The sequence below is a fragment of the Nanorana parkeri genome, unplaced genomic scaffold (assembly GCF_000935625.1).
Source record: "Nanorana parkeri isolate BGI_ZX_2015 unplaced genomic scaffold, ASM93562v1 scaffold89, whole genome shotgun sequence".
Lineage (NCBI taxonomy): Eukaryota > Metazoa > Chordata > Amphibia > Anura > Dicroglossidae > Nanorana > Nanorana parkeri.
In genome coordinates, this window is record NW_017306357.1 from 2339597 (window position 1) to 2363087 (window position 23491).

A 23491-nucleotide genomic window follows, 5' to 3' on the forward strand; every position below is an offset into this window, starting at 1 on the left:
ACTGCAACTGTCAGAATACTAAAAAAAAAATTAAAGCCTGCAGATAGCACAGAAGCTATTGCTTCCTGTGCTATCTGCCATCATTTCAGGGGGGTGCTCTTTCCCAGCCCCCCCTAACCCCTCCTCTGCGGATGGGGGGGTGGGGGAGCACCTCCCTGAAATGAGAGGGACACCTCCCTGAAATTGCTTCTTTCACGTTGGGATCCCTGGCATTGGCCTATACACATAGAGCACAGCAATGAAGTAATAAAATGAACTAGGATCACACTAATCCAGCATGTTATTATTCTGAGTTGTCCCACTCAAGCGGCGGCCATATTGAGTGGGGCACGTGAGATTAATAATGTGCTGGATTAGTGTGATCCTAGTTCATGGTATTACTTCATTGCTGTGCTCTATGTGTATAGGCCAAAGTTGTTGGATCTGTATGTGCGTTATTAGTAATCGATTACAATTTTTTTTGATTAATCGAACACGAATATTTTAATCATTACCAGCCCTAGTTATTATAGCATGTGATATACAGTATAGGTGGTGTTATTATATCGTGTGGTATGCTGTATAGGTGACGTTATACCATGTGATACAGGTATTTACCTCCAAACTTACTGAAATAAGAAAATCAGACACTGTCCGGCACAAGCTATTTAGGCAATGGCCACTTGATTGTCTACTGTTGTTTTATTTAATACAAATGTTTATATTGTGCTTACAAGTTTAATACCTTTTGAATAAAAGTTTTATTTTTATCATAGCTTGTAATCTGTTTCTTGGGGACTTACCGGAATGGGAGGCTTTAAATGGAGCCGGTATTGGAGAAATGGGTGTGGTCACTGAAAGGGTGTGGTCACTAGGGGGTGCTGTAAAGCTTTCTCGCACGGGGCGCCTAAAGGCCTAAGGCCGGCCCTGCCACTGAGCCACTCTGCTTCTGTTTATTGTACATGTTAACTACTTGGAGATCCTTGAGTCCTGGACAGCTCTGGTGTGCAAATTTTGACTAGCACCTTTAGTTGGCCTTAACTCCATTTTTGTTTTTTTTTGTTTTTCTATTGACTCTTCACTGCAATGCAAGTTCCATAGCAAAAGTTGAGGTACAGGAGGAGGCAGGTTGGCTCTCAACCATGGTGACTGGTTATAAATTGCTTGAACACAGTTCCTGACTGTTGAAGGTGGCAATGTGACTCCACACCTCCTCCATGCTGGAATTGTGGCCTTTAAGGTGATTGGATAGTAGATGGGTGTGAAAGATTTTAGGTAAGATAGGGTCCACTTTAAGCAGTAATATGTTTGTTTGTTTTTGCATTGCTTTCTATTCCTTAGTCAACTGTCAATTTATTATAGTCCTTAAAGCAACAATTACAGACCTCTTCAGAGTCTCTAAATTTCTTGACTGTTTTAAAGGTGTGTGTGGTTTTTTTGCTGTTGTTTTTGTTTTGTTTTTTTTTTAAACTCGATATAAACTGGGTATTTATATAAAGTTTAATTCCTCGTGTATCTACATGGCATGCTTTTATCTTCCCAATAATAGGTTCTTATGTCATTGGACATCAGCACTGGACATACCGAGAGGAATTTATCAAAACTGGAGCAGATAAAATCTGGAGCAGTTGCCCAGGGCAACCAATCAGCTTCTCTCAAGTTTGTTCAGTTAAGCATGAAAATGAAAGAGAGAAGCTGATTGGTTGCCATGCACAACTGCTCCAGATGTTGTCTGCTCCAGTTTTGATAAAAATTCCCCTCACTGTGTCTTTGTTCATAGCTAATAAGCTTAAAGTATATTTAACTTGAATTTGCTCCTGCACGCTCTGCAGTTTTGGCATTTGTCATTAAGGGTCATGAGGTACAAGTCCTCATTTCACTACAGATGCCTCCAAGACTCTTCACACACAATTAGTTAAATGTAGGACAACAGAGTTCATAGGATCTTCGTTAACATTACCTAGACATTAATACATGAATGCTTATGTACACTATCAAAGTCCTTTCTTGTATCCACCCATCCTGTAGTTTTCGGCAGGCAAGCTGCAGTGGGTGGGGCCTGCTGAGTAGGGTTTGTGCAGCACATGATGTCACTGCTACATTTACAAGGTAAAAATCTGGGTTTGGAAGGGCATTTGGTGCATGTAAAGTTGGTTTACATCTTTTGTGACTATTGAGAAACGTATTTAAATGAGAGTTTTTGTGTCTGGAGTTCAGCTTTAAAGCCCAGCTCCAGCTTGATTTTTGTTCTTATTTTATACAAACCAATGCATTTATTGAACATGAAGCCTTGAATTGCATAAAAGGGCTCAGGGCCTCTCCTTTATATCCAGCCTAGTGATCAGCACTGCCTTGTTAACAAATACAGGGGGACGGGGGCACATATACATGTGAGGCAGTGCTATACTACGAGGTGAATAAACCAATGAACCAATGAGCTCTCCATTTAAACACATATATGGGTATTTCAAAGTCCTTTCAGTGCCTTCCATTGTCTATATATTGTAGAATATTAAGTGAGAAAGTTAAATTTGACAGGTTTTTCCTTTCAAAAAGAAAGGTTGAACACCACTAATGTTTATCAGTTTCTGCTTTTTATATAAGGAGTTGTATTGCTCATTATAATAATGGAGGGGGTGGGCACAGGCATAGAATGTGTCAGGTCCTTGATTGCATGTTTATCTTTTCTTCCATTTCAGCAGATGTGTGTTAACTGGTTTCCTTAAAATGTATGTTAAAAGAAAAAAAAAAAACAAATGCAATCTATCACTGCAATACATACACATTTCCCCATGTGTTTTCGCATTGATCTGCTAGAAGTGCTCTCAGCTTTTAAGCTCTTTTGGCTTGCTGGGATGACAAACTGCATTTTTATGGACTGTGTTGTTGTGTCAGCCCTGCCCAGTTATGTTTTGTTATACTACTTAACCACTGCAACTCTCAGATCTCTACAACATAAAGGCTATTCATTCTGTAGTCCCATGATGAGAAATTGGAGGGCTGCTTGAGATAACACAAGACAGTTGCAGAGGACACAGGGCACCTCTGAATTTCAGAAAACATCAACCTTTTTTTTGGAAAAAAAAAGGGGGGGGGGGTTGTGAACTTCTAAAACCTTTAATACTCAAAAGATGTTCCTAATGGTATATTTAATAGACCCAAAAGTGAGTGAATAAGTTAATTGTAAGGGTTCATGTACACACTAAGTGATTTGTACTTTTTTTATTAGGCCGATGTTATGTAAGCAAAGATATATAATTCTACAAATAAAGCTGGGTATATAAACAGGCCTTGATTTCCTAATATAATGCAGAGCTTGCACACAAACATTTCTGTGTGAAAGGGCAGAGTGGGTGTAAACAGTGCAAGAGACCGTGGACAGGTTTGTCTCTTATCTTCGTGTATATACGATATTATGGAGTTTGAGCTCCTTTTTATCTGTGTGACAGATGGAGGCAGAGAGAGTTCACACTGCATACCTTGAACTTCACTCCCATCCCTTAGTTTTCACTCTGACACAGATCAGATACCAGAGATAAACGAACAACATAGATTTACTCCACTACTAGTGTAAACTGATCATTTCGTACCTGCTCCATAAGGTCAAAGTTCTTTATTTCCCAACCATGATGAAAACCAGGTTTGGATTCGGGAACATGACAAACTTGTCACCGATGGGCCTAAATCCCTGTGAAGATTGTCCCTGAGCCTATATCCCAGTCCTAATAATATCTGAGCCTACATCCCAGTGATGACTGTCCCTCAGCCTACATTCCATTCATTAGCATCCCTGAGCCTGCATCCCAGGAACATTAAAAAAAAACTTCTGTTGCCAATGAGCTAAGTACCAGTAAGGACCATTCCTGTGCCTACATCCCAGATTTTTTTCATACCTGAACCTAAATCCCAGTAATATTCTACCTGAGCCTACATCACAGTGATGACCATACCTGAGCCTATATGCCAGTCATCATTGTAGCTTAGCCTGCATCCCAGTGATGGCCTTGCCTAAGCCTACATCCCACTGATCACACCTGAGTCCCTGGCAATATCCCAGTGATAAATGTCCCTAAACCTACATCCCAGTAATAACTATTCCTGAGCCTACATCCTACTGATGACCATACCTAGGCCTTCAGTAATTCCCAGCGATGACCATACTTGAACCTACTGTACATCCCACTGATGACTGTCCCTGAACCTACATCCCACTGATGACCATTCCTGAGCCTACATCATAGTGATGACCATTTCTGAGCCTTCTTTTTATTATTGACCATTTCTGAGCCTCCATCCTAGTGTTGACCATTTCTGAGCCTCCATCCTAGTGTTGACCATTTCTGAGCCTCCATCCCAGTGTTGACCATTCCTGAGCCTCCATCCCAGTGATGCCTGTCCCTGAACCTCCATCCTAGTGATTATCATTCCTGAGCCTATGTCCCAGTGATAGCCATACCTGAGTCTACATCCCTGTGATCACCTAAGCGTAAAACCCACTGATTACCATTCCTGAGCCCACATCCCTGTGATGACTGTCCCTGAGCCCGCATCCCTGTGATGATCATTTCTGAGCCTACAGCCTAGTAATAGCCACAGCTGAGTCTACATCCCTATGATGACCATTCCTGAGTCTACATCCTAGTGATGACCATTCCTGAGCCTGTGTCCTATTGATGACCATTCCTGAGCTTACACTGATCGTACCTGAGATCTGACTGGCTTATAACATCAACTCTCTCGTGCCTCTGCCCTCATAACTTTAGTATTACACTAAGTGTTTGTCATTCTTTTTAAACACTTGCTTTCCATTTGAGTCAGAATGAAAGCTGCAGCATTTGACCAGAAAAGGCGGCCTTTGACATGCTTTCTAGCAGTTCAGACACACCTCAGTAGGACAGGCTGCAGCCAAAGAAATGGTGGATAACATCGCTAGAGTCCCTCTTTAAATAAGTTGCTGATTCATTACTTGAAATGTGCCGGCAGGTGCAGTTTTAATGGCTAAATTCACCTTTCTGTCGCCCCGTCTTTCCTATTACACCCATATTTAGGGTATAACATTAAACATGAAGGTCAGATCGCAAACCCTCTTTTAATTAATCTACATCAACTGCATCAATCAGATTGCTTTTAATGATAAGTAGACTAGAAACCGTTGACTGTAGAAGATGATAATTTTATGCATTTTATTTATTTATTTTTTAACAAAACTAAAATTAGTCTCTTTAGAAGTCATTTATTTAAAAGATCGGAATTTGCCTATTTCATTGTTTTCACCTCTTACATGACGACAGTAAAAATTCTGAATTGTAATAAAACTTTTATCTGGCAAAAGGTATTTGCCAGATGGATTCCAAAAATGTAAACGATCGGTACAGTTATTAACTGTTTTGGTGACTAGCAATAGTGAGTGCTTGTATTGGAAATCGCAGATCTAACTTCTTGTGAACAACAAAGGGTTAAGGTTGAGTTGCAGCTCCACATTGTGGCCCCCAGGGTGTGACAAGGAGCCGGAAGAGGAGCACTGACTATCTTTTCTCTGTACACAGGCCTGGCTCAGTGTGCAGAACTGTGCTGGCAGCTCAGAGGTCAGGCCGGTAAAAGACAAGTTCCTGGAGCCAAACTAGCCTTACAACACAACATCGGACTTGGGGGAGCCGTGGTGGTCACCTTATACAAGATGGGATTCCAGGACGCAGAGCCCAGGTGAGCAGGCTATACTTGTATGCTCTCTGCTAATCATTGTAATCTAGGACACACCACCGTTTGCTGCTCTAGGAATTACATAAGGCTTGTGTATTCCGGATCGGCTTGTGCAGATCAATCAGCGCCTCTGCAATCCATATGTAGGGTCACTGATCATCAGCTGGGAGGAGGCAATATGAGCGCAACTCCATTGTGTGTTCATTGTCTCCATTGTGTGTGAAAGTTCAGATGTATGAATGCAGCCTTGCAGAAAATAACCCGCAGTTCTTTGTGGTGTATTGTGGGTAATGCTTGTCAAAGATACAGAACTGCCGTTAGCATGTGACCGTCATCTGCACAATACATCATCTGTGATTTAAAACCCTCCATAATTGTGCAACTAAACAGAGTATCATTTCTACGTATCCGGTGGATTTCCTTGTTTGTTTTAAGCTTGATTTTTTTTGTTTCTGTTAAAAATGCAACAAAACTGAATTTTTTTTAAACATGGGCACAGTTGAGTTCTGGCCGTGATACCTTCTTCATTGGGACTAAGCCTCCATTTACATCCACTGCGATGCGGGAGTGCATGTGAACCTGCATTGCGTTTTTCAATGTTGGGAGCGCTGCAGTCGTATTAGGAATTCTGGGCAAAGAAAAAACGTAGTGCCCCCCTACCCCCCTTTCACTGCAAGGGTTAAGTGCTCGTTTTGCCTAGGGGACTCAAAGCTGCTTTACTTGCCCGATCCCTGCTCCGGTGGTGGTCAAAGCTCACCTCTCTTCCCCTCCACTCCTGATATTTCAATGTCCCTTGGTGTTCTCGTGTCTAATGCAGATCAATGAACCTGCATAAGATGTGAGCTTAGAACGCCGGAGCAAAGGGAAGAAGAGGCTGTGGGGACCAGCAGGACCGGGGGTTAGGTAAGTAAAATGGCTTGATTTGCGCCCCCTAGACAAAGCGAGCACTTAACCCTTGCAGGACCGGGGGTTGGGTAAGTAAAATGTCTTTATTTGAGCCCCCTAGACAAAGCGAGCACTTAACCCTTGCAGAACAGGGGCAGACCCACTGCAAGCCTAGCCCAATGCATGTGCATTGTATTGTACCACTTCCCATGGTAACCTATTACCTAAGAAAACATTCTACTGGTGTATGGCCAGCTAAAAAGAAATGGAGAGGCAGCCATTGCTTCTGAAAATGCTAGTCAGGATCACTCTCCCATCTTTAAAGGTTTACTATGGTCATAAAAAAGAAAATTGCGATTGGTCCCCCCCACCACCACCAATTGACCAGCAGTTGTATATATTTATTGCTCAGGAGGAATCACTGCGGCAAGAAACATATCTGCCTGACCCTCTGTAGTGGGGGAGTCCCCTGGTCCCTGATCTGCACTGTGGTCTTTCCTCTTAATGAATCCACTTACTGCTCATGTCAGTATGCAGCACCATGTGTCCTCATGTGACATGTGTGGGAGGTAATGTAAGGTCTTCTTCTCACGGTGCAAAGGGTCTCATATTCATTGGTCTCTTTTCTCTATAAAATACACACAATTGGTGTCAATGGGAAATTACTATTTTAAAGCTGATCTCCGGCCTTCCCTTCTGTCTTGCACAGTTGTACAGACTCCTCTCCGGGACTGGAATGGCTTATTCTGATTTCACTGCACACTGTGAGCTTCTCCCAATGTGCATTAGAAGCTGCAGTAAGTCTGATAGAGCCCGCCTCATTTCCTGGCTGGAGGACTTCCAGCATCGTCTAGCCCTTTTCTTCCCAACCTGACTGTCACTGGCGCAGCCTTTTATTTATTGGATTTCAGTTCTGTCAATCATGAAGGCTCAGCATCACATGTGTGCGTTACACAGGGCGATCTTCATGCAAATATAGCCTGCCTAGGAGTGCCCACTACCCCGGACTGACATCTACCAATCAAGGCATTTTTTTATATTTGCATGACTCCTCCCAAGAGTCAGCCCACTGCTTGCATCAGGGTTGAGAGGAGGACAGAGGCGGGGTGCTGTGATGTTTTCAGGAAGCTATGTACAGCATCCTCCTGGCCCCTCCCCCGTCGCGGTGTATGAGGCTAAAATTCCTACGGTCACTGAGCAGTGCGATTTTATGACTGCCACATGATTAAGCAATGTCTCTGTCTCTCCAGATCTACCCGTATCCAGCTGGCACCAACCAGCGCTGAGGAGGGATTTAAAGCCGATTTTGTGTTCAAGGAGATTGAAAAGAAACTGCAGGAGGTCAATGGAGGAGAAGGAGGAGGGGGGGGGGGTAATTGTGTATTTCTTTTACAATGTGTTTGTCAGACAAAAAAGTTTAGTTTGACCCTTAAATACAGATTACTGCGGTCAATGATCACCTTGCTTATCAAGTGATAAGAGATCGTTCGAGCGCAAGAAATATTCATAGGGCAAGAACCTTTTGTGTCCTAGAATGAACCCTAATGACAAATTTCTTAAAGCAGAACTCCCTTGCAGTGGGGCTTGTTTTGGTCTAGGGAGGAAAATAACAATGTACTCCCTTGATCTCTGAGCCAGCCGACTGTGACAGTGCTCCTACCAACCTGTCTCCTCCTAGGCTGCAGCAATGGTTTGTCCTTTGGCAGCCTCAAGTCCTATACGCCATGTGTAGGACGCAGGGCTGTAGCTACCATGGGGCGAGTGAGGCACTCGCCTCAAGTGCAGCTGAGAGGGGGCGCAGCCAGGGCCAGCCTGGCTGCGTCCCCTTACTCCTGTTGCCATGGCAAGCACAGGGCACCATGGCAACAGGGCCGCCAGGTGGCCAACACAGACGCGCCTTGGCAGGGAGAAGAGGATAGGCACGGGCTCCAGCTTGTCCTCGGATCCTCGCTGCTCTCCCCCGCCTGTATGGGCAGAGGCAGCAGGGATCCGATGAGAAATAGAGCGCTGGGGGGGTGGAGGCGCTCCCTCCTCTGCCCCCATCCCCCCCGCCGGCTTCAGTGATCCCTTATCCGCCCCTGCTGGCTTCAGCACTCAGGATGGCAATTTCTATCTCAAAAGGGAAATGTCAGGGGTCTGTTTAGACCCCTAATATTACCCCGAACCCCCCCTTAACAGTAAATTAAAAAAAAAACCCCACAAACACACTCATGCACACAGATTATTAGACATAAAATTTGTTTTGGACAAAATGAGCAGAAACTAAAAATGTTTTCATTAGTTTCTTCAAACAAAACAAATGTTTATGCTATTTTGGATTTGTCCACATGCGCGCCGCTGTCCTGGAGGTGGGGCACATGACGTCACATGATGCAGCGTGTGCGGCGTCGAGTGACATCACACGTCTGTTGGGGGGCACAATTTTCTATTCTTGCCTCGGGCGCAAAATGAGCTAGCTACGGCTCGATGATTTGCAGGACCTTAGACTACTGCAGCCATGGGGAAGTGAGGCGGAAGGGACCGATCTCAAAGCAAGCCGGCTCTGAGGATCAGGTGAGCATAACTCCCTCCCTAAACGAATCTCCCAATAGGAGGAAACATGTCAACAGAATAATGAACGTATTACCATTGAAACTGGTACAAGTACCAATACAATTTTAAAAAACTATCCTCATTTTGTTAACTACATCTGTACAGCACAGATCCAGCCATTATGTATACAAATCACGGGCAAAATATATATAAAACCTGGTATGATAAAAAACAAAATAGCCTTTTCTACACATATAATCCAAATGGACAATATCCAAATAGTTTCAGCTGTATCAAACTATAACCGGGTCATCCTATACTGGTTTTGTGCACCCTTAAATGTTTTTTATTGGTGTCTGTGACCCATTAGGTAGATTCGCCCTCTGTATTTGTGCTGGTGACCACCTGGTTATCACTGGAAGTGAAAGAAAATCCTGCATTCTGAGTTGTCACCAAATGAGGAATAGATGAGAAATCTTACAATGGGGACACTAGTTCTGATGACCACCAAGGATTTTTTTTTCTCTTTGGAGGGTTTTCCTCTCGCTTCCTGTGGCTATCAGACAGGTGAAGGGAAAATTTCCCAATGGGACACAGATGGTGGAAAAGGCTGATGGGTTATAACTAGAGATGCACAGATACCGGTATTTCGGTATCAAGTATTTTTTTTTTCTGTACTCGCCGATACCAAATACCGAAAGTCCCATTAAGAAAGCCAGGAGGCGTGTAAAAACTCGCCACCCGGCTTCCCGAATAGCAGGGAAGCCGTCTCCAAACTTCTTGTCACTTGGTGACGATTAATCATGGAGCCGGCTTTCTGGCCAATCAGGAAGCCAGGCGCCGTGTAATGACGTGGTGCCTGGCTTCCTGATTGAGCCGGCTTCCCAGCCAATGCTCCCTCGTCATGAGGTGACGAGGGAGAATGAAGCCGGCTTCCCGGCCAATCGGAAAGCCGGGCAGTGCGTCATTACACTGCGCCCGGCTTCCTGATTGGCCAGCTTCCCAACCACAAGTGATGAAGGAGCATGGAGCCGGCTTCCCGGCCAATCGGGAAGCCAGGCAGCGTGTAATGACACACTGCCCGGCTTCCTGATACAGGAAGTATCGGGCTAGGCATCGGAGCATTGGGGCGAGTACGAGTACTCTCCCAAATACTCTGCATCTGCACGATACTAGTATAGGTGCATCTCTACTTATAACACTATCTTACTCTATCCAAAGCAAAAAAACAATGCATTGGCTTTAGTTCTACTTTAACATAACTACTTTAATGTATTACTGCTTACAGCCTACCTTTTGTAGTTGGCAACAAAAAAAAAGTAATTCTTACCTGTTAGCAGCTCTGAGCACCCACCACCATCAAAAAGGGTCAAAACAGGCTTTTTAGGCAGAGCCACTTATTGGCTACAAATAAGGATCTTTTGATTGGTTCAAACTGGGTTCAGTCTGAACCTGAACCATCCCTAGTTACTAGCAAGATCACCAGGTAAAAAGAACCTGGAAAAAAATGAATGCAACCACCACATCTAAGGATGGGCAAGCTGCAAAAATGTTGTTCCCTTTTTAAGGTCTTGATTCTGTTATTGTTAATGAAAAGAAATTGCTTTGTGAATGTCAGGTGGCGGTCTATGATTTATTCACTCTTTTGTGTCCTACAGGAGGGAGAGCAATATGTGAAAAAGATTGGAGGAGTGTTTGCCTTCAAGGTAAAAGATGGACCTGGAGGGAAGGAGGCCAATTGGGTAGTTGATGTGAAGAACGGAAGGGGATCTGTGCACCCTGACTCAGGTAAATCTCTGATTCTTGGCTAATGTCAATGAATCCTTGTCTGTGTGTGCAATCATTGTGTGATCTGAAACATCAAGTATCAGAACTGATGTGTATATACTTAGAATAAGCATTTGAGGAGACAGCAGAAAAGAAACTAACGGACTTTGCACTCATTTTATAGTACTGAAAGTAATGCTTTAGCTTGGTAGAAGGCTCTTTAGGGCCCATGCACACAGGCACAGAGGGTCATGTACTGTAACAACTGCCCATATTTCAACACGTCGGAGTCACAGGTATCTATACAAATCATAGGTTGCAAAGGGCCGTGTACAATATAAACCATCCATATTTCTCTCGCCTGGTAGTCACCGGTGTTCTTAGGAATTTTTTATGGAATTTTAAACCTTATGGTCATATTAATATTAATACTAATTTTAAGTTGTAACCCTATCTAGTCACCGGTATTGCCTATACCCACAAATGAATGACCAGATGTGCTGTGCGCTGGTAAACACTGATCCTAGCATATACTGTATATGTGGCATACAGGTACAGATGTATGCCTCTGGATGCAGACTGTCTGAATCCAGGGACATACATCTGCTGCTCTATGAATGTATACACTCGGATCAGAATTTACCAGTGTACAGCCGTATCCTGTCATTGATTTGTACAGGCGACTGTATGCCATGCCATGCCATACCTGGTTGGTTTTTTTTTACTGTGTATGTCCCTTTGTGCCTGTATGCAAGAGGAACTGTACCCACCAAAATACTTTTAGGGCATGCCAACTGTCAAGGTTGCCAGTGAACTTATTTCTGCTCTCAACCCAACTTTTTAAGCCCTCAAATGGCTGGTGTCATAACTGTTCACATGTGCAGCATCATGGCAACTGCAATCCAAAAAGCAGCTAAGATGGCATCTTCCTTGGCTCTAAGGGATAAGAGGTTGTAGTCCCTCGATAAGGTGCTTCCTCTTACCTTGTCGATACTCTTATCTGCCACTTCAGCTGCCCCAAAAGCTTATCCAAAGATTGACTTTTAAAAAAGGCAAAATTTGCATATGGCTAGGAAGGCTCTCCACCGCCACCATTCCCCATGTGATAGAGCAAGGGCTGTTGATTTGGCTGCTCAGGAACCTTGAACTGAATTGTGGGAGATGGGATCAAAGGAGGGCATACACCTTATAGTCCTGCTTCCAAGTTGGAGCATTATCCATTTCTTTTTTGCTCCCATTAAGCTCCTTTTGCTCCAGATCTCCCAATGTGTTACATTTCCCCTCACTAACAAGAAAAATGTGTCCTTTTTCTAACTTTGAGATTTCCCTTATTGTCTGTCCTCCCTCCTCTAATAACTACTCTCGTCCCATTTATTAAAAGACTGAAACAAGGACTTGTTCCCAATTTGCATTAAAATTAATTTGCTATGGGCAACACAGACGGCTGCAAAGAATTTCCTAAAGCCTTGTACTGTAGGCCGTATGTAGTTGCATTCTTGGTTCTTGCGGCCTGCGTCTTCCTGTTGTACACCACGTTCACAAAGACACAGCTGCATGCTGACCAGAACTTGTACAAGTACGGATACATGCCCTTGGATGTGCCCAAGAACATACATCCATACCTGTTTCAATGTGCAAGTTTAGAATGGCATATAGCCACGTGCAGCCTCGCATGCAGCACCTCTCCCTCCCGGATGCAGGTTTTTTTCACACATGCATACTGTATGGCTGTGCATATCCATGGGAATAAGCCCTTAGTGATATTCGTTCCCCTCATTTTGTTTTGGTGACATCAACCCTAGCAACAAAAAGAAAAAAAAACTCTTCTGCCTTTTCCCCCTCCTAAAGGAGGAAGAAAGTTTTGCCAAGGCTTTACATTGTCAAAGGGACACTGGAAAATAGTTCAGCTATACTAAATGTTTGCCAATTCAATGGATTTGTCGCTTTCGTTGCAGATAAAAAGGCGGATTGCACAATCACAATGGCGGACTCTGACCTCCTGGCTCTGATGACTGGAAAGATAAATCCTCAGACGGTAAGTTGTGTTTTTTTTTTGGGTTTTTTTTTGTAAAGCTGTTGCACATTTTTTTTTACCTGAGACCCTTTCAGTAACAGCACTTCCTGCTACAAGCTGACAATGTTACCAGTTGTTTTTAGCATGCTGTGCAAGCTCCTTCAGTTAGCCTATTGGCTGCCTATGGTATAGACCGCTCAAGGACTGAAGGAGCACTCATGACAGCCTGACAAGGTTGGTCCTAATTGAGAGGCAGTGGGTTAGCGTTGTTAACTCGCAGCAGCAAGTTCCGTTGCTGGCAGGGTGTCAGGTAAGACAATTCAGAACAGATTCACAAAAAGTAAAGTTTGCTTAACCAGTTGACATCCGCGGTGTTAAACCCCCTTCCCATCCAGGCCATTTTTCAGTATTCAGCGCTGCGGTACTTTGACTGAAATTTATTCCGTCATGCAGCGCTGTACTGAAATTAATTTTATACCCTTTTTTGGGGACAGATAGAGCTTTCTTTTGGTGGTATTTATTCACCACTGGGGTTTTAATTTTTTACTATATTAAGGGAAAATTACCAACATTTTTTTAAAAAAACAGTTTCCCCTATATTAAATGATAAAACATTTATTATTACCCAATTTTTTGGTAAAATATAAAAGACGGGGTCACGTCGGGTAAAAAGACACCAAACATGTCAAGCCTTAAAATTGCGTGCGCGAAACCTCAAAAAACGATTACCCAAAATTGGCCATAGGCGACGCTTTAAAAGCTGTTACCGCTCATCAGTTTAGTGTTATCAGTGATTGATGGCCCTAAAATGATTGCTCTCACTGCAACGTTCGTGGCGATATGTAACATGTGTAGCGCAATTGTCCTTTTTGCGTGCTGGGGCACCGGGCGTGTATTTACGTTTTATAGGTGGGTGGGGGAGTTAAACATTTTGGGTTTTTTTGCACTTATTGTTATTGCTATTATAACAATCCCCCTATATAATAGCAAAGGCACACTGACAGGTCCTCTTTATGGATATACTGTATACAAGAAGACATGATGCCCAACATAATGGAAGACAATAGCATAGCCCAGTAGTAGGTGGCCTCGGTACGCCAGCTGTGGTGAAACTACAAATCCCATCATTGCTTTGGGTGTCATGCCTGAGGCTGTCAGTCTTGCAATGCCTCATGGGATTTTTAGTTCCACAACAACTGGATGTCTGTAAAGGTTCTCATTTATCCAGGTCATGGTATATCTGTAAAAAATAAGTCGAGGCAACTGGACTTGCTGTATTTTTCTTGAAGATGTTTCACTGGTCATCCAACCAGCTTTCTCAATTCAGAATAACTTGTACAGGGAATCCATTTATGCAAAAATGGAGAATCCAAGCTTGAATAGAGGTGGGAGGGGGTGAGACATCATTGTCTGCAACATACAATGCTGTTTTAGCAGGCTATTTAAAGGAGAACTATGGGGTTAAGGCTTTTCCCTATAGTTCTCCTTAGGGTAACGGGAGGACACAAACTAGCGTCCTCCCGTCACCCTAGGCTCAGTATACCGCGAGCTGTAGCTCGCGGTATACTGAGACGCCGCAGTATACCGCGAGCTGCTGCTCACGGTATACTGAGATGCTGAAGCGGATCCCGACAATTATGTCTGGATCCGCCCAGCTGCGTGACTGACGGCTGGCTCTGCCTATCTAGAGGCAGAGCAAGCTGTACCCGCCCCCTCCCCCGTCCATTCCGCCAGTCAGCGCTATCGGAGCAGAGAGGGGGGAATCCAACCCTTCCCCCTTCACGGCAGAGAGCAGTGACAGGATCGAGAGGTGAGCGAACGCCGGTATGTGTTTGCTCACCTCCCGATCTACTGGGCTGACCTATGACAGTCTCATTGTCACAGGTCGGCTAGAACTATGAGGTGAGTGAAAAGCACTCATCTCATGGTTCTCCTTTAACACCTCCTAGCTCTGAATATGGAAATGTACGTCCACCCGCCAGGAAGCATCCACTGTCTGCCCGTATTTTTACAATGGGCGGATGGCAAGGGGTTAATTATAATTTTTTGGCCATTTGACTCAGTCTGTAATTGTTTAAAACCTCTTTGTAAATGTATATTTGCTAATCACATCCGTGTCCCTCAGGCTTTCTTCCAGGGCAAGCTGAAAATCACCGGAAATATGGGACTGGCCATGAAACTGCAGAGCCTGCAACTGCAGCCAGTGAAAGCCAAGCTTTAAAGTGATAATCCGCTACCAGACAAATGTGAATCACGCAGATGAAGTCCAATGGTATCGAGATGATGAGAAAGACATATTGGGATCAACGGCAACTGCAGCCGTCATGCAACAGGGAAGTGATGAATCATCTCCCATTTATTTCTGGAGGGGCCAGTACCTGAAATGGGAGTGAATCCCTGTTCTATCATACCATACTATACTATACTATACTGTATGTCGCTCTGTTCTGAATTCCTGAAATGTGCATACTGTATTGCCGACCTCTCTAGAAATAACGTGGGTTGTATGGAGGCATCACCCTGTAATAGTCTGGCTTCATCTACTTGCAGTTTTCATCCCATGAACACTAATGGACCTAAATGATGTCTGCAGCAGATTAATAGAGTATCAGTAATTGAACTAATCCCATTGATCAGACAGAAGTGACTTAACAATGGAATCCTGCTCTGTCTCTGGATTTATACACCTTCTTCAGGACTCGATTAGAACAGAATATTTCTCTAACCTGTTAATAGTTTAAATGACTTTTAATTAAAAAAAATGCTAATAGACTGTGTTTTTTGTTTGTCTGCATATACACTGAGCTTCCTATACCGGGGCTCCTCGGCCCAGCTCACACGGGCAGTTTTAATCCCAGCTTGTAAACATTATCTAAACAGAAATGTAACTTTCAGTGAGTTTAAGAGCCTGCAAGTACAGAAAAATACCCGATGAGCTGCCAGAAATGCTCTCCGCTCCTAATTTCCTCTTGTGAAATGACGCCATGTGCCTTTTTGTAGACAGAAATTGCCAGACTTGAGGGTCTCTATATCAAGGTTTTCACTCAAGACTCCCACAGCTTTCACCATTTCTCTAATTGGATTTAGCTGGAAAAGTGTGAAAATCCAGAGAGAAAGTTGTATGAACAGACTCCTTGGTGTCAGCCCTGTCCAGTTCTCTGTTAAGCTATGGAATCCCAACCATCCTCCTCATCCCCAGGGCATAGATGATTACATATAACACCCCTATCAAACAATACATATTGAACACAAACAAAAAAAGGAAGAGTAACAATTAGGAATATTAAAAAAAAGCAAAGGCCATGGCATCAATGAGACCCGGATACTGAGTGGTATACAGTCTGTGTGAGATTGCATTGTGTGGCTGTGCTTCGACAGACGGTGTAGTGGAGACCTAAGGAATATGGGGGATATGTGTTGCCCCCCCCCCAGACATCTACCTGTATCATCAGGCCATACAGTTATCCAGGTTTGTTGATTGGTGTTGGCACAAGGATTTGAAACTATGGGGCAAACTAGAACAAACCATTTCTAACACTCCACTGTCTTCCCTGCCGTGGTGTCCCGGCCCTATACCTCGAGAGATGAAATTGCATCCAACCATAGGTGCCACATGGCGAATTGGCCAAGCCACGTTTCAAGCCAAACAACTTTCACTTTTTCCGTCCCCTCTGTTCCCAATTGTTGACAGTTCCCAATTGTTGACTGTGCAGTCCCAGTACAAAGACGAGGCAAACTGCTTGGCTTACAATCAGCCCAGTTCGCATTGTTCTGCGGTGGTGTGCACTGAAAAACATTACGGCATGCAGTACCTTTTTTTTTTTTTTATTATTATTTCAGTGCAGAGTGGTGTGACGCAGTACAAGCACACCACGGTGTACCACAGAAGTAAATGAAATGTCACTTGTGACATCGCAATAAAGTTCTAACAAAAAGGTAATGATGTCATCAGCTCTGTTCCTCACAGTGAACACCAGCGTTCAGCCTGGCTGTTTATATATAAACACATTGGGTGAATTTATTAAAACTGGACCAGACAAAATCTATAGCAATCGCCCATGGCAACCATTCAGCGTCTATCTTTACATTTCAAAGCTTAACTAATCAAACTGAAGACAGAAGCTGATTAGTTACCATGGCCAACTACTCCAGATTTTGTCTTCTCCAGTTTTGATAAATTCCCCCCATTGTGTTAGAAGGTGTCCCCCTTCGAACACACATCCAGCACACACATAAAGCCGACAGTTTTTCAGCTTGCAGCTGAGCAAAGATCCATTGAATAATCTCCACCGAAAGCCGCTCTCCTTTTATGATGACCTTATCATGGAGGTCTGGAATCTCTAACCCCCAGATGAACAGGTGCCACTATTCCAAGATCCACAGACACTCTCAATCAGGTCTCTTTCCAGAGTTATATCACCTTTCTTCTCCGTATGCGATCATAAAAATAGAAAACATCCCACAGTGCACACTGTCCTATTCCATTGCTTGCATTGTATACTAGGAGTGTGATTAAAATCTTTTTATTGTGAATGTGAGATTTGTTTTTAATATGATGGTGTGCACTCTGTCAGCTATGACACAGACAGCTTCTTCTAAAGTTGTGAAATTGGATGATATATATATAGCTGGATATTTATATGTATGTATGTATATGGTGGCATTACAGGAGAACTATGAGGTGAGTGCTTTTCACTCACCTCAAACAGGGTAACGGGAGGACGCTAGTTTGTATCCTCCCGTTACCCTAAGGAGAACTATGGGGAAAAGCCCTGACCCCATAGTTCTCCTTTAATGACCAGCTGGACCCAGTTAGTGGTTTCTATGACATTGTGTCTAATAAAAGTTGATCTATTGATCATAGAAATAGAGTGTTGCCTATTTTGTGTTACAGATTTATTTTTAGATTATTTTAGAAGTGTTCCTCAAATTCCCCTTTTTAGTGTTTTGTGTAGTGCAGTTAAAGCAGGTTAAAAAAAACACCTCAGTGCCACAATGAATGAAATCCCATACTCCTGCATGAGTTATGTAATTTTGGCTTAGCCAATAAGATGGCTGAGGATCCAGGACTTGGAAGAAGACAAGGGATGTCCCCATAAAGTGAAGGGAAATCTAAAATTTTTGTTGTCCCCAGAACAGGAGGTAAGGGGAAATCTTCCAATGGGGACATCTGTTATAAGGACAATTGTCTAAGAGGGTATTCCCATCACTTTGGGAGATTTCCTCTAATGTCCTGTTGCCTCTCTGGGACAGGGAGTAAAGGATGATTTCTCCAATGGTACACAGACAGCAGAAAAATAACCTGACTGCTTTTATAGAACTCCAGAATTGTAAAATGTTAACCCTTGTAGTGGTGAAAAAAGAAGTCCTGCGGCGATCAGGTCTCCTCTTTCTCCCCCTCTGCAGCAGCAAAGCAGGACTGAGGATCAAATAAGTACATTTTTATTTGAGCCCCCAGACCAAAATTAACAGTTAACCCTTGCAGTGCTGGGGTTGCCCCACTGCAAGGGTTACATTTTTTTTTTTTATTACATTCACGGAGTTCCTCTTTAACCCTTTCCTACTCTGAGTGCCCATTCACACTTGGTTGTATCATGAACGTGGCTCAAAACCCACACAAAGTAAACACTGAACGTGATTGCATTGCCGTTACTAGTTAATGGCACCTCAAACACAGGCAAGTGCGGTTTTTTTCCTGTGAGAATCCGCATGAATGTATGGAAGAAAATCACGGAACGCATGTCTCAGAATTTGCTACATACACTACTGTCCAGGAACCCGTTCAAATCAATAGGGACGTGCACAAAATGTGGGAAACAAACACTTGTGAATGTGTGGGAACTGGGAACGCTCGTGGGTGAATGGGGCCTAACACATACACTGTACATAGTACATTTTATTTGTAGAGGTCAGACCATAGAGAGGGAAGATTGAGAAGGCAGGAGGGAATTGGGTGAAGGTTTTGTATTAATGGGTTTATAAAGTAAAATCAAAGCTGTAAGTGTAATATACACCCTCTCCAGGAAATGTGTGACTATTCCCACATTCCACCACCAGGTGGCGCTCTCCGTTCCCACTTCCCTGGCAAGTTTCTACTAGGTCACGTGACTCTGCTTCCTTGTTCGCCTCCAGAGCTAACAGTGCGACATGCTGTAAAGCAAGCGCTCAGTGACGTCATGGTGGTAAGTTCTCGAGCAGCCCAGAAAAGTAATGATTGCTGTATGTATTGCATGCTGGCAGTGACACTCTGCATGGGAAAGTCTCATGTCCAGTAAATCCATGATAGAGCAGACATGAACATAATCTGGACTGCAGCAATGTAAATTGCTCACAGCCCAGATATATACATACAGGGGGGGATTTACCAAAACTGGAGCAGTTGCCCATAGCAACCAATCAGCTTCTATCTTCAGTTAAGCTTGGAAAGTTTTCAGATTCTGTCTGCTCTCCCCCCCCCTTTGTCTATACACAGCATGACAGGGATTGTTCTCAGCCTGGTAGGAAGGATGGCTGTGCTGACTTGCAATGCAGCAAGACAGCCGGGTTGTGATATCTGACTTGCAGACCGGTCCTCACCATATTTCCCGCTGGTGCATACATAGCTTTCTATGTACTGACCTGTGGCCACCAGTTCATGGAAACTTTAAAACTTAGTGGCACGTCATAAGTAATATATGGTGAATGCGGACACATTCGCTGTGATGGATTCACCGTCATTAACCACATTTAAGCCTCATTCACACAGCGTAGAGTGGGGCTGTACAGATCCATGTGGCGTGCACGACCTTATCGGGCTGTTCCCGGGAAGGACAGGTGCTGCGCATGATTGTACACACCAGCCTGTCCTTCCCTATCGGAGGATGCGGCCGTATGCCGTCGTACGCTTGCCCGAGCTGCACGGACACCCGCACAGATGTGCAGCTCGGGTGAGCGTATGACGGCATTCAGCTGCGTCCTCCCATAGAGAAGGACAGGGGCTGCGTACAATCACACGCAGCACCTGTCCTCCCGGATACGGCCGTGCACGCCGCACGGATCTGTACGGCCCCACTTTACGCTGTGTGAATGAGGCCTTAGAATGCAGCCAATTACTCACGACTAGTGATAAGCCTGGGCTTGGTGCAAACCCAATTCACCCCCCAAGCCTGCTCAGAACTGTGACCGCCACTTCCTCCTCTTGACCCAATCAGCTGCAGAGGGGTACATTCGTCATCGCACAGCTATATGTCACAAGGGGTCAGGTAACCCACCACCCCCCTCCCCCGCCGTCACTGATTGGGCTGGAAGGGAGGGGGCTGGAAGTCACAGTTTTGATTGGCCTTGGGTGAACCATGGCATACTGGGTTTGCAGCAAGCCCGGCTTCATCACTACTCATGAGAAATGCCATTGCTGAGCCATTTCTGAAGATACTAGTTGCTTGGTGGTTATGCCAACTCTCTGAATTCAATGCATTTGGAGTCGATGACCTGGAATAAGGATGCAAGAAATCTGCTAATAGTTAGTGACTCCAAATATTTAAGTAAGTGGGTGGCTAGGTGTCCAGCATGCTCACAAGGAGACCTCAACAACATAAGGCTGCTTTATAGGATATCTAAACCTAAGAACAAATATATATAATTTTAGGGTTGCACAGATACTTTTCGAGTAACAGCGCCGATACTTGGCATTTTCATGAGGACTACCAGGGTTGCAGCTGGGACCGGGCTCTGGCGCTCCACCACTGTCCTGAAATCATTAGTCTGTATTGTTTTAGAAAAACTGTCACATGACAATAAACAAAAATGTATCATTACTCGTACTTGTAAGTACTCGGCAAGTACCAGTACTCGTACTCGCAAAACTGGTATCTGCGCATCCCTTTATTTATAAAAAATCCTTAAAAACAAACGGATCTGATTGTTTGGATCGGATGTAAACAGATACATGTCTGACTCCCCATAGACCGACATGGGGTCCGGCAGTTTTAGTTCTTAGGATGGACACGGGTGCTGGTTCGTATTGCTCCCATCAGGAGGGGATTTGTGCACAGATCCCCGGGTGAAAGGGGCCGTAAGAAAAATATTTATTATAAGAGGAGTTGCAAGTGTGAAACAATGACAAGCGAAGCAAAATATTCCAATTGCTGCAAGAAATGTGTTTTCTGGTTCCTCCTTGTTTTATACTCTATAACAGGGGTAGGCAACCTAGGCACTCCAGTTGTGGTGAAACTACAAATCCCGTCATGCCTCTAACTGGCAGAGCATTTCAGTGCCTCATGGGACTTGTAGTTCCACATCAGCTGGAGTGCAGAGGTTGCTTATCCCTGATTTATCTTATAAAATGAACAAAAAATCCAGCAAGGAGAGAGCAATCCGCTTATAATATGTGGGCACGGTGTGAATAAATCTTCCAAAGTCACACTTTCTTCTTCTTTCTCCAACATGTAGAAATTTGCACTACAGCTCAAGGCCAACCTTGAGAACGTCACGCGGCTTCGGCCAGTGGGAGACGACTTCCGATGGTTTCTAAAGGTGAGACGATACAAATACTGGGGTCACATCTGGGAATGTAGCACACTAATGGCATTAATGGGCAAAAGTCTTTGATTATGGAAGTCAGCAGTTTCCTGGCTGGGCCAGTACTTTGGAGAAGCAGCCTGTCGGATCTGAAATTGGCACTAAACCTGGCCATACACTACAAATTCCAGCCGGTGATCCTGCAAATAACACACTTCCTTCTCTTGGCTACACTCACTCCACCACTGTATCTATGGAGGACGTCATGGTTGTCACCCAGGCTGGACGTCAACCATGTCTTCCTTTGCTCATCTCCAGTAACCATGGGTATGGTAAGATTAGTAGTTTACTGAAGAAAGATAACATTGTGCTGTCAGTTCAGCTGCCAGGAAGTGACAAGGACACAGTTTTTGTAGAAGATCAACAGTGTTAGTTAAGGCAGAACTCCAGGGCCAGCCGGCTGTCACAGTTCTTCATCCAGCCTGTCTCCTCCGCTGCAGTGATGGAATATCCCTCGGCATCCTCACATCCTATACACTGTGTATAGAATGTGATGACTCACAGGACCTTAGACCACTGCTGCGGACGGGGAGAGAGGCTCCAAGGATCAGTACAAATAGCCCCTTTCCAATGCAGTTTTCATTCTTTTTTCAACACAGTTATTACTAAACACTAACTAGATCAGGTTTTATGATGTTGTTGTTACAAAGCCCATACAGGCCGGATCCTATTCATTCTTCTAGTTGATGCTTTGATATATATTAATACTCACTAACCTTGCATTGAACCTTACCATTTACAGATGTAAAAATGACTTTTCTGTTTCCTCCTATAGCTGAAGTGTGGGAACTGCGGAGAGGTGCCAGACAAATGGCAGTACATTAGACTAATGGTGAGTTACATGTCGTATACATATGACTGTCATTTCCTAAATACAACTATATACTCACTTCATTATTATAGCTGTAGATGACATTCGAATTCTGAGGGTGGTGACAGGACACAGCCCAGAACCAATGTGTGGCCAGCTCTTACTGGACGTTCTTCTTTTCTTTCTTTCTCTCTGTCTCTCAATCTCTCCTCCCTATCTTTCTTTCTCTCTCTCTCTCTCCCCCTCCCTCTCTCTCTCCCTCTCTCTCTCTCTAGAATAAAGAATCAGATTTTCTTCTGGGACATTTACTTTGCTGGTGTTCATGAGACATTTTATGCTGTCACCTGCAGGACAGTACACCTCTGAAAGGAGGCAGAGGTAGTGCCAGCATGGTACAGAAGTGTAAGCTTTGCTCCCGGGAAAACTCTATAGGTGAGTCCTGATGCACTACATGCTAAGAAAAGGAGGTGGGGAGATGAGCGTGTTAAAGAGAACCTACAGTGTATTTTTATCAGTAATTTTGATGCGAGTTTACTCTTTATATGATTGTTTTGCTGATTTCCATGAAAGTATTTTATCGTTGTTTCCTCTACTGGCTGTCTGTCTTTTCAGACAGGTTCAATTATCATCCTTACTTCTGACTAAACTCCAGATAGCGAAATACACACACGAGAGCTGTGCTGCTGTCTTTTCTTGTCCCTTGGCTTGCATTAAAAAAATACATTCAATAATGCATTAAAAAGTACAAGACTGCATTGATATGTTTATTTTAAATCTGCCTGGATTTCTGGTTTAAATTGAATCTGCAACAGATTGTATTGTGTCTGAACTGAAAGAGAGGAAGCGTAGAGTGCAGTCACTGTGCAGCACTGCTAAGAAAGCACATGCTGCATGCATAATGATCAAATATGGCTGCCATATGTACATATGTAGTTATAAACTATGCATTTTTTTCCTAACGCATTACAGCCAAACTGAAGGCAGATATACAAACACCAATGAATGTGTTTATTAATGAATCATTAAAAGCTAGTGTAGGTACCTGAGATTGCCTCATGTAATCCCCTGCATAAGCATCACTCGGACTGTGAGAGAGAGGGGCAACACTAGGAGGCAAGCAGACTCTGCTCTCCCTGAACATGCTGACTGAAGGAGAAAGAGGGAGGGAAGAATGGAGGGGTTACCTTACCATTCTGCTTCTGTTCCTAATTCATCCAGTCAGCAGGTGGGAGGGGGGGGGGGGGGGG

General features: G+C 43.9%; 2 protein-coding genes across 6 annotated transcripts in view; both read left to right on the forward strand.

Moving 5' to 3' along the window:
- SCP2 (sterol carrier protein 2) overlaps positions 1-15190 on the forward strand; it is a 30553-nt gene extending 15363 nt beyond the window's left edge. For 4 of the 5 annotated variants that reach the window (XM_018552480.1, XM_018552477.1, XM_018552476.1 and 1 more), the window contains 5 exons: positions 5526-5682; positions 7815-7905; positions 10755-10884; positions 12819-12898; positions 15003-15190. In XM_018552480.1, coding sequence (XP_018407982.1) covers positions 5526-5682; positions 7815-7905; positions 10755-10884; positions 12819-12898; positions 15003-15098 — 554 coding nt within the window. In that variant the 3' untranslated portion in view covers positions 15099-15190. The remainder of the gene's footprint in view (positions 1-5525; positions 5683-7814; positions 7906-10754; positions 10885-12818; positions 12899-15002) is intronic. The other variant, XM_018552478.1, reaches the window with a different exon arrangement.
- A 3796-nt stretch (positions 15191-18986) lies between these two features.
- The window catches only part of CUNH1orf123 (chromosome unknown C1orf123 homolog), an 8957-nt gene continuing 4452 nt past the window's right edge, over positions 18987-23491 (forward strand). Inside the window, exons 1-4 of the mRNA XM_018552487.1 lie at positions 18987-19059; positions 21305-21388; positions 22209-22265; positions 22595-22676. Of these exons, the coding sequence (XP_018407989.1) occupies positions 19054-19059; positions 21305-21388; positions 22209-22265; positions 22595-22676 (229 nt within the window). The 5' untranslated portion in view covers positions 18987-19053. The remainder of the gene's footprint in view (positions 19060-21304; positions 21389-22208; positions 22266-22594; positions 22677-23491) is intronic.